This window comes from Oryx dammah, unplaced genomic scaffold (assembly GCF_014754425.2).
Source record: "Oryx dammah isolate SB20612 unplaced genomic scaffold, SCBI_Odam_1.1 HiC_scaffold_25, whole genome shotgun sequence".
Lineage (NCBI taxonomy): Eukaryota > Metazoa > Chordata > Mammalia > Artiodactyla > Bovidae > Oryx > Oryx dammah.
This window is the reverse complement of record NW_024070209.1, coordinates 70,351,725-70,366,461: the sequence shown is the minus strand read 5'-3', so window position 1 is coordinate 70,366,461 and position 14,737 is coordinate 70,351,725. Positions and strand designations below refer to the sequence as shown.

Genomic DNA, 14,737 nt, shown 5'->3' with positions numbered 1-14,737 from the left:
CCTCTGTTCTAGACGATCAGATGCGGGCTGAAGGGGTGGGGCAGAGGCCTAACGGCCCTTCTGTATCATGTGTAAATGCTTAAATTGCTAGATCCTGAGCTTGTCCAGTGCATTCTAGGGGTAGGGCCAGGCAATCCGGGTAGTAGAAGCATTTGGGGACTCAGAGTGGTGGCTATAAACCATACGGTGGGGGGAAGGGGGTACTTCAATATTTTAACAACCATATGGCCATACTGAACATCAACCATGGGAAACCCTCTCCAGTCTGCCAATTCTCCTTCTATTTAATAGTGAAAGTAATAACAACCCAGTCCAGGGGGCCATCCTTTGCTCTCTTTCCTTCTCACAAATATCTACTATATACCAGGTTGGAGCCTAGGCTCTGGGTCGGGTAGAGCCCTGTCACCACCGGCCTCAAGGCTCCAGACCAGGCAAGGAGCCCTGAAAGGCTACTGCCTCAGCCAGAACCTCAGGCCACTCCTGAGCTGGGCTCCGTTCCTCCTCCTGGACCAGCCTGGCTGAGCTGTTGGTGAGCAGAGGAGAGCAAATCCAGCCTCCTGGAACCTAGAAGCCCCGCCTGGGAGAAGCAGTTGCCAGGCAACCCCGGAGCCCATTCCAAAAGATCCATCTGTTGGCCGGCCCAACTTCAAGGCACCAGGCACTGTGGAATCCTGCACTCCTCAGGTCCCATCTGCTCCCTGCAGTGTGCCATGGAGCTATATAAAAGTCCACCAGCATCTCAGTGTGAGCTGACAGGGGCCAGGCAGCACATATTTTAATCCTAGCTGAGTCTAAACATAGAGGCAACAGGCAGGACCCAGCAGGGAGGAGGGGCTGAGACAGATGCAAGCACCGGGGAGCTTCTTTCTCAACTTCCTGCCTGCTCCTCCCCCAGCTCCTGTCAAGGGCAAGTGCATTCTGCCCAGCCAGGTCAGGTGCTTAACTGCGCTCTGTGGATTTCTGTTAGACTTTCAGGTTGGACATGTGATTTTACAGGCAACTTTAGCTTATTTGGTCTGTGAACCGTGACTGTGGTCCCCTTGCTGCCCCTCATCACCTCTCTGCCCACTCCTTCCCTAACCCAGGGCAGCTGCCTGTGGCCCCTCCTCAGGCTTTGAAGAAATGGGCTCAAAGACCAGCAGAGTCCTTTTTCAGCTCTTATTTTTCTTGCCCTTGAAAAGCATTTGTCAGAGTTAATCACCTCCTCCATGGATTTATTCCTCCCTGCATTTGTGGATGGAAAACCAGCTTGACCGCTCTGCTTTTCTAGTTTCTGCCCCCTCCCATCTTCCTTTAATGACCCCTCTTCCCTTCTCCCAGCCTCAAAAATGTGGACATTCTCTAACTTTCATAACTCAGCCTTCTTCTCTTTTCTCTTTCTCTACACAATCCTCACTCTGAGATTTGTCCATTTCCAGGGTTTCCTGTTAAATTTCCTTGCCTAGGATCCCCCAACCTACATCTTCGTTTCTTTTTTTTTTTCCTCCAAACTTGAGCTATATTTCTAACCCTTCAGAGGTCTTTCTCCCTTGGATGTAAAGTTTACCCAGAAGACAGATTAAATATATGATCAGGGTACCAACAAAATAGAAAGACATAGTGAGACAAACAGAAATAATTTCAAGTGATATTTCATCATTCAGTCTTTCCTCTTGAGAAAAACCGAGCTTTGTTGGATTCTCTTATACTTTATTGTTTAGCGATATTTCTATTTTAGCATTACGTATGCGGGGCTATTCTCTTTTGAATGCTTTGGACTTCCAAATCTCCCAAATCTGCCCTGAACCCATCATCTCAAACTCAACATTCATTTAGAAAATAATTTTTGAGGAAGAATTTCAAAATAGGACCTAAATCAATGTCTTCCCAAACTCCCTAATCCTGAAGAATTCCTCTGTCGGTCCATATTGTCATGGTGGTCACCGTTCTGCAGGTGTGAAACGTCAGGCACCTCACCTGATAGAATCCTTCCTAGTCCCTCCTCTTCCCACTTCCACTCCCCCCAGTTCAGGTCCGTGTCACTGTGGGTGTTAAAATTGTTACCTGCTCCTTTCCATCATAAAGCAACAGAGGATTTTATAGCTTTAGAATCTCCATGGGGAGGGCTTTGGAGTCCTGTTCATGCAATCTCTCATATAGTTGAGTTGGCACTAGTGATAAAGAACCCGCCTGCCAACGCAGGAGACATAAGAGATGTGAGTTCAATCCCTGGGTTGGGCAGGTCCCCTGGGGGAGGACTATAGTCCATAGGGTCGCACAGTTGGGCACAACTGAAGGGCCTTAGCATGTATGTACCACATCCTCCCAAAGCAAGCAGAGGCTTATGGCCTCTCAGACCTCCACACTCTCAAGGCAGTGCATTACTAACAGCCAAGTGGCTGTCCATTAACAGCTTGTGGAATCAGCCTAGCAGGTCATGTTTGGGATGGGATAAAGGGATGGGATAGAAATGTCAGTGGGTACTCCTATGCCCTCCTCCTCTTTACCACTACCGCCCTTTCCTGGATCTTCTCCTGTTTCCCCAACCATTTATGGCAGACAAGTATTCCAAACCCTGCCTCTATATACAGTAGATATGAGTCCTTGGAATATGACCCCACTTAAGTCGGTGCCCGGGCTTGACTATACATACCTGGTTTGGTCCGAGAAGCACAGAACAGAAGAACACCAGCTCTCCTTCGCTGTGGAAGTTTGCACCTGTTAACATGGCCAGGATGCACACGCCCTTTTCCGGTAGCCACTGACTCATGTCGCTGACTCACATCAGTGGCTGACCAGGCTCTGCCTCCGGGCAGGCTGCACCATCTTTTCCCAGCTGTACCGAGGAGGACAGTTCCTTGTGCTGGCATTCACTGGGCTTCGCTTTCTGCTTACTGGTGTTACCAGCTGAGCCTAGGAGAGCCAGCAGACTAAGTGGACTCCCTTTTCCCTCTGCTGAGTTCCAGGCCTTTCACCCAGTCTGACTCACGCATGCACAAGGCAGCTGACAATCAATAAAATAGGCCCCAGGCACTCAGGCCACTTGCCTGGCCCTGTCCTGGACCTGTTCTCATTGTTCCTTCTCTGGCCTCACTTCCCACCACATTCCAGTGTCTCCCTGACCTCTGACCTCTTAGTTCAGTCTCTCCCCTCTACCCTTGGGTCCTGTGTTGAAATAAACTCCCCCGCTTGACTTTCAGCACATGCAGAAGGGCAGGTGGAGTCTGCCCTCCAGGTCCTCTTACGCTAGCTACTCTGAGAAAAGTTCCGGCTGCCAGGCCCTGTGCCCAATCCGGGTCTTGGGAAGTGGGGGGAGAGTAATGAGGAGTGGCCTACCTGCCACTGAGACTCATCTTTAAGGACCACACATTCCCAGATCTTACAATCCTTCCTCGGCAATTACTGCACTTACTGGACACACTGTTCTTTGATGCTTTGCTACCCAATACTTGTCATTTTTCTGCCTCACTGAATTGTATGCCTCTGGATCCTCCCTTCATCCAGCACCTAGAACAGAGCTCTGAACACATGGGGTTTTACAAAGGTGAGTCAGTTGCTTATAGGATGCTACGTGCCCTCAGCTGCTAGGGAATCTCAGGGGACAGGGGACACCGAATAGCACTGGCCGGAGACAAGTCTGGTTAACTGTGGTGACATGCCGCTGTAAGGCCTCTCTCACCTTGCACTCTAGCAGACAGTCCAGGGCACACTTCCTGCCCTTGGCCCTGAGTGCTCCTCTGGACGCTGTTTTGAGGGCCTGGACTCAGACCAAAGGAGAGGCGTGGCATGCCCCAGGGGGCAAGGTCTGTGCTGACGGCTGGGGGTTGGGTTTGTGCTTATAGATTTCATCCTCCAAGTGAACTGCTAAGACCACCTCCTCATCCCTCTGCCTGGCCCCAGGTCTTTTTCAGGCCTGACCCCAGTGTGAGCCGTGGAATGAGGGCATTGCTGGTCAGGAGGCCTGATGGATCAGGCCCAGCTCTGCCCTCAGTGCACGGGGCAGGTCTCTGCTCCACCCTGCACCTCAGTTGCCCCTCACCTGTAAAGCGGGATCACTCAGGGTTGAAAACTCATATGCAGTGCCAGGCTAGAACATGACTGTGTGGGTGGGATGGACAAGAGACAGTGGCAGGTCAGAACTGAAGGGTACACGCCTCTTGTGGCAGCATTCAGGGTTGTCATCTTCTCTCCTTCTCCTTTTTAAACACCTTTCAGGCCAAAATAAAGCAGATGGACAATGGGCTTTCAACCCCTGGAACAGATATACAATGACATCGCCTCCAACATTCCGGTTCTTCCTACTTACTCCCATATTACTCCCAGATTTTCAGACCGTGGCCCTTCTACTCCACTGAGCAGGACTTGTGAGGGTGTTGGCAGCCCTGGGCTGTCTGGGCAGATCTCTGTCTTACGAACTTTTTCTTGCTTCACTATCATTTCCACATTTTCTCATTACCTGCTTTCCCCTGCTACCCCTCTGTCTACTTCCTTCTTTGACTAACTTATCACCCACAACGGAATACACTTGGATTCTTGACTGGGCATGTATGAACCCAATGGTGAAATAGAAAGGTGAGCAGGGAATGAAGAGGCCGTTTCATGAGAAAAAAATGCAACCAGCGTATGTGAAGCCAACCCGAAACGGGTACGGGACATGACTCAAAGGAGGCAAAATCATAGCAACAGTTGTTAAAATACACTGATGATCATAACATTTTTTGGAGACAAGAAGATCCCTATAATATCAATCTTTTGCCAGAGCAATGACAAAGGAGAGAAAGTCATTCTGATGATTAGGGAGATTCATTGTCAGGGTGAAAAGAAAAGCACAGAACCCTGAAAAGAACGTGGATGGAACCCTTTTTAGTCCTTTGCTTGTACATCCCTTGTCAAAGCTGTTATGTAAAACCCTCTAGGGAATGAATGAAATTCTGTCTGTATGATTCTTTCTATTTAAATGCAGAAGAATCGTGTTAAATGAACCTAGAGGACAGGACTGTTAGTACTTAATATTTCCTAAGCAGTCTTCCAGGCTGTCAGGTAACCTCTCCCTGTGGTTTATTTTCCTCTCTTAGATTGAGCCCTTCCTGCGAACCCCCCGGAACAGTAACTACACATACCCCACCACGCCAGCCATTGAGGTAATAACTCCTGACACATGTCTGCCTCTCTCAGAGACAAATCGTTTCCACCCCCCGCCCCCAGCAACTCGGGGAGTGGTGCGGATTTCAGAGAGGTAGCTTAAGCAGAAACGTACCCTTCTTACCTACTGGATATTGGAATGTGAAACAAAGGCTCCTGAACCACAGAGTTCCAGGATTGTCCTAACTTGTTCTCAAGTGTTCTCCTGACGTCAGCAACCAACTAGAGGAAGTGCCTGTGGATCAGTCATCTTTGACCTTTGCACAGACATCATTTCTGATCAGGCAGCTCAGCCTTTCAAGAAGGGATGAGGGGGAGGCAGTGGGTATAATGCACATCGATTTCCTGTAAGGTGGGAGCTGAGTAGGAAGAGCCTCAGTTCCAGGGGCTGGGCCCCCAGGAAGCTGATGTATATGCACGTGGGTCTCCAGGGCTTGTCTGGTTCAGGTCAGTCATTCTAGCTCTGAGGATTTAAGGCCCATGGCTTTAGGGACAGTTGCTGCAAAGATGGCCTGGAAGATCCTGAACCACATCAGGCCTTGCGGGACAGGCTTGGTCCAGGCCACATCTGTCGGCCACCTGGACAGGGAATCAATCACCAGTGTCAGCTGAGCACCTAGGGTTTGCCCAGTCTTGTGCTAGGGGCCAGCAGGGATTCCGAGGAGTGTCAGACATAGTTCTGTCCTCAGGAGTTAGAGGTCATTACAGACTGGGCACCTCCTGTGTGTCGGGCACTGTTTCAGGAAGATAGAGCCGTAGAGCAGACAGATGGAGCCCATCCCTTTTACGGACCCTGCAATCTACTGAAGGAGGCATCCAACAGAGAGAGAAGCATAGTCTTGTCAGAGAGTAAGGACAGTCTTGAGAAAATGCGATGGGACAAGGAAAGCACATTCTCATGAGCTGTGACCAGGACCAGCGATTGCAGAGGCTCAGAACTGGGGCTGAGTTGGGGGTATTTGAGGGGAGAAAGAAGTCAGCATGGCTATGGGCATGCAAATGAAGTGGAGAGTTGGGGTCATGAGATAAGCGGGGTTGTCAAGGGCATAATCATACAGAATCTGAAGCCCTGAGAAAGAAGGTTGAACTTTGGTGGAGAGCTGTGGGAAGCTCTTGGAGGTTCTAGGAGAAAGTGGTATAATCTGGTTCACCTTTTTAAAAGAGCTCCCTGACTAGTGTGGAAAATGGATGGAGGAGTGAGTGAGGAAAGACCTTTTATAAGGCAGCTGAAGCACTGAGACTAACTTACAGGAAAATACTGAAGAACTGTCAGATGCTCAGCTCTGAGATACAGGCCGCACCAGCTTCATGGCTGGGGTAAGGCCACCATTCAGCCTCTCTGAATTCTCTCAGGCTCACATCAGCCCAACAGAGGCTTATTTCAGGCCAGTCGTGGACCAAAATTCATTAGAACTGAAACGTCAGCCGCATCTTGTCAGTTAGGCACTTATTTATTTATCTAACGTGTGTTTATTGGATGACTAAATGGTGCAGGTGCTGTGCTAAAGTGCCAGATATACACTGACGAACAAAGTGGTTCTGGCCCATTGTCTTTGATCTTAGTCTCACATGCCTTTGCTTCTGTTGCTGGAAGAGTGAAAAACTCAGGCAGAGAAAGTGATTTTTTAAAAAATACTTTGCTATTTAAATTAGCCACAGACGGGCCACATCAACATTACTTGAGAACTTGTTAAAAATGCAGAGTCCTGGGTGGCAGCCCAGTCCTGCTGACTCAGGACCTGCATTTCCCAAGACCTGCAGGCGATCTGGGTGCCCTGGTATAGGGTGCAGCCTATGCCCCCTAAGCAGTTCTTCCATTGGGACAGACGAACGTGCTCCAGTTCTGACCTGCGTCTGTTTGCCTGCAGGGGATGGGTTTGTCTCTGGCTCATCAGTTCTCTGAGATGGTTCTAAAGCACTCATGGCTGTAGAATTATTTTAAATTGCATCTTCTCTGGATATTTGTCATCTACACACAAACATGTTCTTAATTTCAATAGAACCTCCACACAGCATAAGGACTCCATCAAATTGACTAATTGAGCAGTTCCTTGGAATAAACTCATTTACATCAGATTAAGCAAATAATATGTAAAGGAAGTTGCATTGTTGCTCCCTTGTGAGAGGAGTGTTTTAACAAGGTGTGTCTACATCAGCCTCTGATCAGATGAAAGAGACAAACTTCCAAAGATTTGGCAACCACACACCTAGAGAATCAGCCAACCAGACAACACCTATGTGTGGAGCCCTCCTGTGCACTCAACACTGGGCTTGTCCCTCAAGCCCCTCTGGGGACGTGCAGGTGTCTGGAACACTAGGGAGGGATGTCTGTTCTCCCAGCTGCTATGCCCTCTGCTTCCTACCTCATCCCCTCCTCCAGCACTTGGAAAGTGTGCTCTGTATTCCAGAGTCAAGAGAGTGTGACTAAAAGCTCATACAGGTTATGGGCTTACCTGGTGGCTTAGTGGTAAAGAATCTGCCTGCCAATACAGAAGATGTGGGTTTGATCCCTGGGTGGGGAAGAGCCCCTGGAGAAAGAAGTGGCAACTCACTCCAGTCTTCTTGCCTTGGAGATCCTATGGACAGAAGAGCCTGGTGGGCTACAGTCCATGGGGCTGCAAAAGAATCGGACATGACTTAGCGACTAAAAAAACAAAACAAAAAATCCAAGTTATAGACTTTAATTTATACACATGCAAGGAACTGGTTGGCTATTAAATACACAAAAAGACATACACACACACATTCAGAAATGATATACAGAAACTAGAAACTTTGCATTTGTAAAAATTTGTAAAAATTTCACATTGCTTTCCTAAAAATATTGTAATTATTGTTTTAGTCCTAGCATTGTAATTAGTGTTCATTAGTTTCACGTTAAACAACATCACCTAAACCCATGTGGAACCCTGTGGTTGCCCTATGGAGAGGAGATCTAAGACAGTAGTTTGTAAACTCTATGCAATGATCACCTGGGGAGCAACTGAAAGGTATTGAATCCAGGTGCCACCCCAGACAAAGTCAGAATTTCTGGGGATGAGACCCAAGCACTGTTTTGTGCATGGGGAGGTGGCAAACACCCTTTTTCTCTTTGATTCCCCTCTCACTCCATCCACAACCAACAGCTCTTTGCCTCACATGATCCTCTACAGTGATGTAGTTTTAGCTAAGGAATTCTTGGTGGAGACTGGAAGAAGGTTAAGGCGGTATTTGTGTTTATGTTGGTGTCTATACAGAATCTTAGGATAGATTCTAGATTAGTGAAAGTGAATGTGTTAGTCGCTCAGTAGTGCCCGACTCTTTGTGGCCCCATGGACTGTAGCTCACCAGGCTCCTCAGTCCATAGGATTCTCCAGGCAAGAATACTGGAGTGGGTTGTCATTCGCTTCTCCAGGGGATCTTCCTTGGATTTCACATGAAAGAATCAATGACCTATATCCTGGATGCTAGTGTCTCTTAGCTGCCTCTGCTGGTTTTCATCAAGGCACCATGTTCAGGGAACAGCTGTGTGCGGGGGAAGAATTCTTTAGCTAACTCTTCTTGGGCTAACCTTCCTGCACCGTGAGTGTCTGCTGTTGTGTGTTTGCTTTTGTCGATTTAGAACTGGGGCAGTGACTTCCTGTGTACGGAGCAGAATCCTTCCAACAGTGTCCCCACGTCAGGTTAGTATAAACGTCATCACCCCCTTCAGTCAAGGGCTAAGTGGCAGGTTGCTGGGAGAACCTACAAGCACATCTTGGAGACTTAAGCAGGCCTTGCTGATTCCTGTGCACTGTAGACCTTGATCCTGGGCAGCCCATGACGAGCTGGCCTGCAGCACTGCTGGGCTCCCAGGTGCTCTGCAAACCACACTTCTCATCTCAACTTATTCCTAATGGCAACCCCTCAGGCCTCCCTACCTAGTGAGGTAGGTACAGTCAGGGATGGGGGTCCTCTCTGCCTGTGCTCATGATCCCCACAGCTGGAACTTTCTTGGACCCCTCAAGAATGAATTGGGCTCCTCTCCAGATGGCTAAGAGCCATCAAGCCCATTACCTTCAATGCCTTGGTTGCTCTGGATGCATGGAAGAGACAAATTTTCTAAAGCCTTAGGCTGGAAATAAGTGTAATAGGGATGGATGGGATGAGAACGGAATCTCGGGCTTCTAGTCAGGTTAACAGTTTAAAAGGAAGACCTCTGCCAACCATTCATCTCTTTGCCTGTCTCCTTAGTCCATGAGCTCCGACCAGCGGATATCAAAGTGGTGGCTGCCTTGGGTGACTCGCTGACTGTGAGTACAGAGTTGAGCGAGGAATCAACTCTTCTTCCACACTGGCTCTGCGTTCAGCATTTAGCTGACACTGTCGAAAACCTACCTGTGTTTGGCACTGAAGCACAGCCAGGGAGCCACGAGACATCAGCAGGCAATCCAGAAGCCCTGCCCTCCACCCTTCCACACCCCTGCTCAAACACCACCTCCTCCCATGAGGCTTCCCTCCAGCCCCAGATTGAAGCCATTCCATCCCTTCTTCCCCCCTGTTCCCAGGCATTTCATCTGTATGTGCTAAGGTACTTATGCAAGTCTGCCTGACATCACTAGGAACTCATCTACCTCACTCCCTCCTCGGGTGGTGGGTCTACCCACAAACCACCCAGCTCCCCTTCACCCTATTCAAAAATGTGTTCTTGGGGGCAGAAGGGACCCAATTCCTGCACATAGTACAGTTTCACTAAAGGAATTCTATTGGCCAGCCCAAGATTTCGCTATTGCTTTGTGTGAGACAGTCTGCTAGCTTTTCAGAGCAAAAAGAAGTATGAGATGTGGTCTTAACCCTCTTATAACTTGTCCAGCTGGGGAAATAAAAAACTTACACTGAAGGAGACACCTATCCAGATAGGTGACAAATAGGACTCTGGAAATCAGGTATTCATGTCTATAGAAAAACAACTTCCCCTTAGGTGTGTGAGTGCATCTTAATTTTCATATGAACATGGGGAAAGCTGTGGAAGGATACACATCAGGCTCTTAACCATTCATCGGCTCTGGTGGTGTGTATATGTGGGTAAGGGGTGAAGAGGGATGTAGAACCTGTGGCAGGAGGCAAGGTTATTAAAGTAGGGGTAAATTATTAACTAAAAAATCCTTGTATTATTTCCCTGGTTCACTTACTTTTGTAAGTTTCAAAGAGGAATTTCTCTTTTTTAATAATAGGGCCTTTAGGTAAAGCTTGCTGGAGGAGGTAGAAGCTGACCAAGTCTTAAGGAGTGAACTGGAGACTTAAAGGCTAGAAAGGAGGAAGTTCAGTATTCTGGAAAGGGATGGAGTGGCTGCTAATAGGCTGCCCCAAGGCTCTCATGCTTCAGATCAACTTGTTTAGACCTGAAGGTGTGTGTGGACAGGAAAGAGGGGTGAACAAGAAAGGAAAGTGGAAACCAGGTCGTGGTGAGCTCAGAATGTTGGTGAAGGGTCCGAGTCAGGGGAAGCGTGAAGAAGCAGGTATGCTTGGAGGAGCAGGTGGGCAACTGAGGGAGAAGGGAAGAGACACTGGGGGCTGGGGCCGAATGGGGCCAGGGCTGTCCATGGCAAGGAGATGAGAGTCTCACCAGGGAGTATGGCAGAGGAAACACAAAGGGTTAGAAGCCAGAGAAGTTGGGGAGGAAGCATCTTGCTTCTTCCATGACTTGGTTACTGCTTGTGTGTGGAAGGTCGGGGAGTCAGGACAACTCAGAGATTAAGCGGCCTGGAGAAAAACTGGTACCATTTTCAGAAAAGGTAAATCCAGGTCCCAGCTGCTACCCCAGGGCCAGAGGGGGTCTCCCCAGTGCCCCCCAGCCTGCCCCTGACCCAGCCCAGCTCTACAGCCTTCTCTTTGCCTTTTTCAGACAGCAGTAGGAGCCCGACCCAGCAACTCCAGTGACCTCCCCACATCCTGGAGAGGACTCTCCTGGAGGTGAGGGTGTTCTCTCATCTCTGTTCATGATGCTCCCCATACAGGCATGGGTGGTATGTTTCCCCATCACTCTTCAGAGATGAGGCCAGGTACCCATGGCCCAGTACTGGAATGCAAGGCGATGCCCCGATGCTAGTCCTAAGGGGATGGGAATCCTGCCTTGGGGCAGCCTCTCTGGTTCTGACTCAGAAACATGATGACCGGTGATTTTAACAAATGTGCTTTCTCTTCCCCAGCATTGGAGGGGATGGCGACTTAGGGACCCACACCACACTTCCCAGTAAGTAGCAACACAGAGAAGCACCATCACTGTGGCCATAACAACCCCTCGCTGTGGCCAGGGCCCTCCCCTGAGCAAGAGAAGAGAAGGTTATCTATAAGGAGGGGGAGTCAGCCCACCTGAAAATACCAGGAGCATCCGGTCCACACCTGTGCCCCAACATTGTACATCCATCTCCCTCTCACCTGTGCTCTCTTCCATCTCCCCCTTCAAAGACATTCTGAAGAAGTTCAACCCCAACATCCTCGGCTTCTCCACCGGCACCCAGGAGGAGACAGCAGGGCTGAACGTAGCCGCAGATGGGGCCAGGGCTCGGTGAGTAGACGGGGGTACCGGAGGGACAGAGGAGGGCAAGGCTGAGAGATCGGGGAGGAGAGAAGGGTGGTGTCTGAGCAGCACTAGTGACTGTGGACCGAATGCTTCTGCTACCCAGCCCCGAGCTGCCCCTCATGTGGATTGTCTTCTGAAATCCTCGCCCACTTTGAGATGGGTATTAGCATGAGGACCCAGAAGCTTAAACCGTTTCCTGAACAGCCCAGGGTCATCAGAGCAATTGCCCGGAGAAACCAGGATGCAACAGGCTGAATCAGAGCCTTCGCTCTGCCTGCGGCACTGTTAACACCTCTCAGGGCAGTGGGAGGAAGCACTTGAGTGTGGCTGGACGACAGGCAGGTGGCCGGGGCCCAGGATGCATCCTGCTGACTTCAGCTGACCTCTCCACCCAGGGGAAGCCAGAGTCGAATGCGTGGGGGACTTTCAGCACCCCTGGAATGCAGAGCAGGGCCCCACAGAGGGCCACCCTTCCTTTCTCTCTCTTCTCACCTCTGAGCCTCTAGTGCTGGACTCTGAAAAGGCTGTATTTGACACTAGGGAGTTAGGTGGTAGAGCCCCTAGAACACCGAGGCAGTTGTTTGTTTTCACTTGGATTTCTATGGTTGACAACAATCCAGACAATTAAAGTTGAAATGCCTGACAGAGTTCATTGATTTTCTGCACAGAGTGTGCTGGGTCTTTGCTTTGTAGAAGGGTTGCTGCAGTCACATCACCAGGGAGACAGAACCGGCTTGACTCACTCTGTTTACAGGCAGCATTCCTTTCAGACACGGTAAGGAGGGCCCCACGCTCGCTAGGTTTGAGTCTCTGAGCCACAGGAAGCAATGTCAGTTCCTCAGCGTCATAAGCAGGAAGAACTTATTTTTCTGTGAAAAACTGGGCTGCCTGGGGCTGTAATATCAACATCTAGTTGCTGGTATTGCCATTATTATTATTATGATCATTACGGTTTTATGAATATCATTATAGAGCTCAGGCTTCATTAACCAGGAATTGACTCTTCAGTCTGTTGACGTTCAAGCCCCCTTCCCCTTTCTTGCTTCACTTCTCTTAAACTGCCTTTTCTATTTCACTGCTGCTTGGTGTCTCCATGAGAACGAAGAGTGGCAGGGGAAGTGGCCGACACGTGCACCTTCTTGTTAGGATCTCGGAGGTCCTGTGTTAGGGGAAAGGACAGCAAGCCATTAGTCAGCTTAAGTAAGCAAGAATGGACACCATTCTGTGAGCCTTCCTTATCTGCACCGTGTCATGTGGCATGGTGTGGAAAAGGATGAGTTCACCTAAAGGGAGAGATGAACCCTGCAGCAGAGCAACCAGGATAATGAGACCTCCAGTTAGATTATCTATGTCCAGCCTTGCTGGCTGTGTGACCTTGGGCAAGTCACATAGTATCTCTGAACCTGAGTTTCCTCATCTATAAATGGAGATAATAATAGTACCTACTTCTCTTGGCTGTCACAAAGATTCAATGAGACCAATAACCCACCTAGTTTATAATATGTATGCAAAAAAAAAATGGTCATTAGGGTATTTTGTTTCAAAGTTTTATTTAAGATCAAACTTCCTTTCTATCAATCAATAAGCAAGAATTCACTGAGCACCTGGGAAGGACTGTGCCCCATGGTGGTTACTAAAAGATACAGAAGAATCAAAAAGTGAACTGTCTGCCCACAAAGAGCTTGCTGTCTAGTTAAGGAGCCTAAACCAATAGGAAATAATTTTGGGGGGAAGAAGTGTTGTTTATGGCAATGTTGCAGACTGAAATGATTTTGTACTCAGAAAACAGAAGAGTGTAAGATGTGAACTGGGCAGTCTAGTTACAGACAGGTACAGAACCAAAAGGGACCCCAGAAAACATCTAGTCCTGCCTCTGTATAGAGATGAAAAAATTCAAGGTTAGCAGGGTTCCGTAACTTGGGTGAGCTCCACAGCAAACTAGTAGCAGAGCTGGAAGGGGATCCCTGGTCCCATAGCTCCCAAAGCATGGGTCTGCACACCAAGACTGAAAAAGGAAATGGAGATGTGGGTAAACAAACCCATAGAGAAGGCTCCTAGGGGAGACAGGGCTTGCTCTGAGCTTGAAGCGTGGGAAGAACTTGGCTAGGGAGAGGGGAAAAGAGGGCATTCCTGACTTCCGCTAGTGTTCTGGAGGGCTTATCACCCACAGATGCCCCTGTTCATATCTCAAACCTGTAAAAAGATTACAGAGACTTCTGTGGTCACCTTTAACCAAGCCAGCCTTTCTTTATGACTTTCATAGCAATAGCATATGAGATATGGTCCTGCGTGAATGAACGAGACACAGGGCAGAAATGGTGCCACGTGTGCTTGGCCACATACCCAGCTCATTGTGGACATGCAAAGATTTAAAATACCCATCCTGTACCACTTCCTTCTTTTATGACTTCTTCCATGGAAGCCTCCATTTGCTGTATCCCTTCTGTTATACATATGTTTTAAATTACTGCTTTATTGAGGTGTAATTGACATAAGTACACCGTACCAGTTCCCCATTGGTTCAAACAGTAAAGAGTCTGTCTACAATGCAGGAGACGTGGGTTCAATCCTGGATCAGGAAGATACCCCAGAGAAAGAAATGGCAACCCACTCCAGTATTCTTGCCCAGAAAATCCCATGGATGGAGGAGCCTAATGGGCTACAGTCCATAGGGTCACAGAGAGTGGGCCACAACTAAGTGACTAACACTTTCACACTGCACATATTAAAAGGGTGCAATCTGATCAGTTTGTTATATGCATGTACCTATGAAACCATTACCTCAATCAAGATGATGACTATATCCATCACCTCCAAAAGTTTCCCTGTGCTGCTTTGTAATCAGTCCCTCCCTCCTGCCCCTTCCGGTCTCTACCCTACTCATTCCCTGGGACCCAGGTAACCACTGACCTTTCTTGTCACTATAGGTTTAATTTTCTAGAATTTTCTAGAAACAGAGCCATAGATGATGTACTCTTTTCCCTTTTAAAAAAAAAGTATTTATTTACTTATTTGGCTGCACCAGGTCTTAGCTGTGACTCATGGGATCTTTGGTCTTTATTGCAGCAGGCAGGA

At 48.6% G+C, this 14,737-nt stretch overlaps 1 protein-coding gene across 1 annotated transcript in view; it reads left to right on the top strand.

Moving 5' to 3' along the window:
• PLB1 (phospholipase B1) overlaps window positions 1-14,737 on the top strand; it is a 90,786-nt gene that overhangs the window by 59,629 nt on the left and 16,420 nt on the right. The window contains exons 38-43 of the mRNA XM_040225697.1: window positions 5,055-5,120; window positions 8,723-8,783; window positions 9,334-9,392; window positions 10,985-11,052; window positions 11,289-11,332; window positions 11,548-11,647. Of these exons, the coding sequence (XP_040081631.1) occupies window positions 5,055-5,120; window positions 8,723-8,783; window positions 9,334-9,392; window positions 10,985-11,052; window positions 11,289-11,332; window positions 11,548-11,647 (398 nt within the window). The remainder of the gene's footprint in view (window positions 1-5,054; window positions 5,121-8,722; window positions 8,784-9,333; window positions 9,393-10,984; window positions 11,053-11,288; window positions 11,333-11,547; window positions 11,648-14,737) is intronic.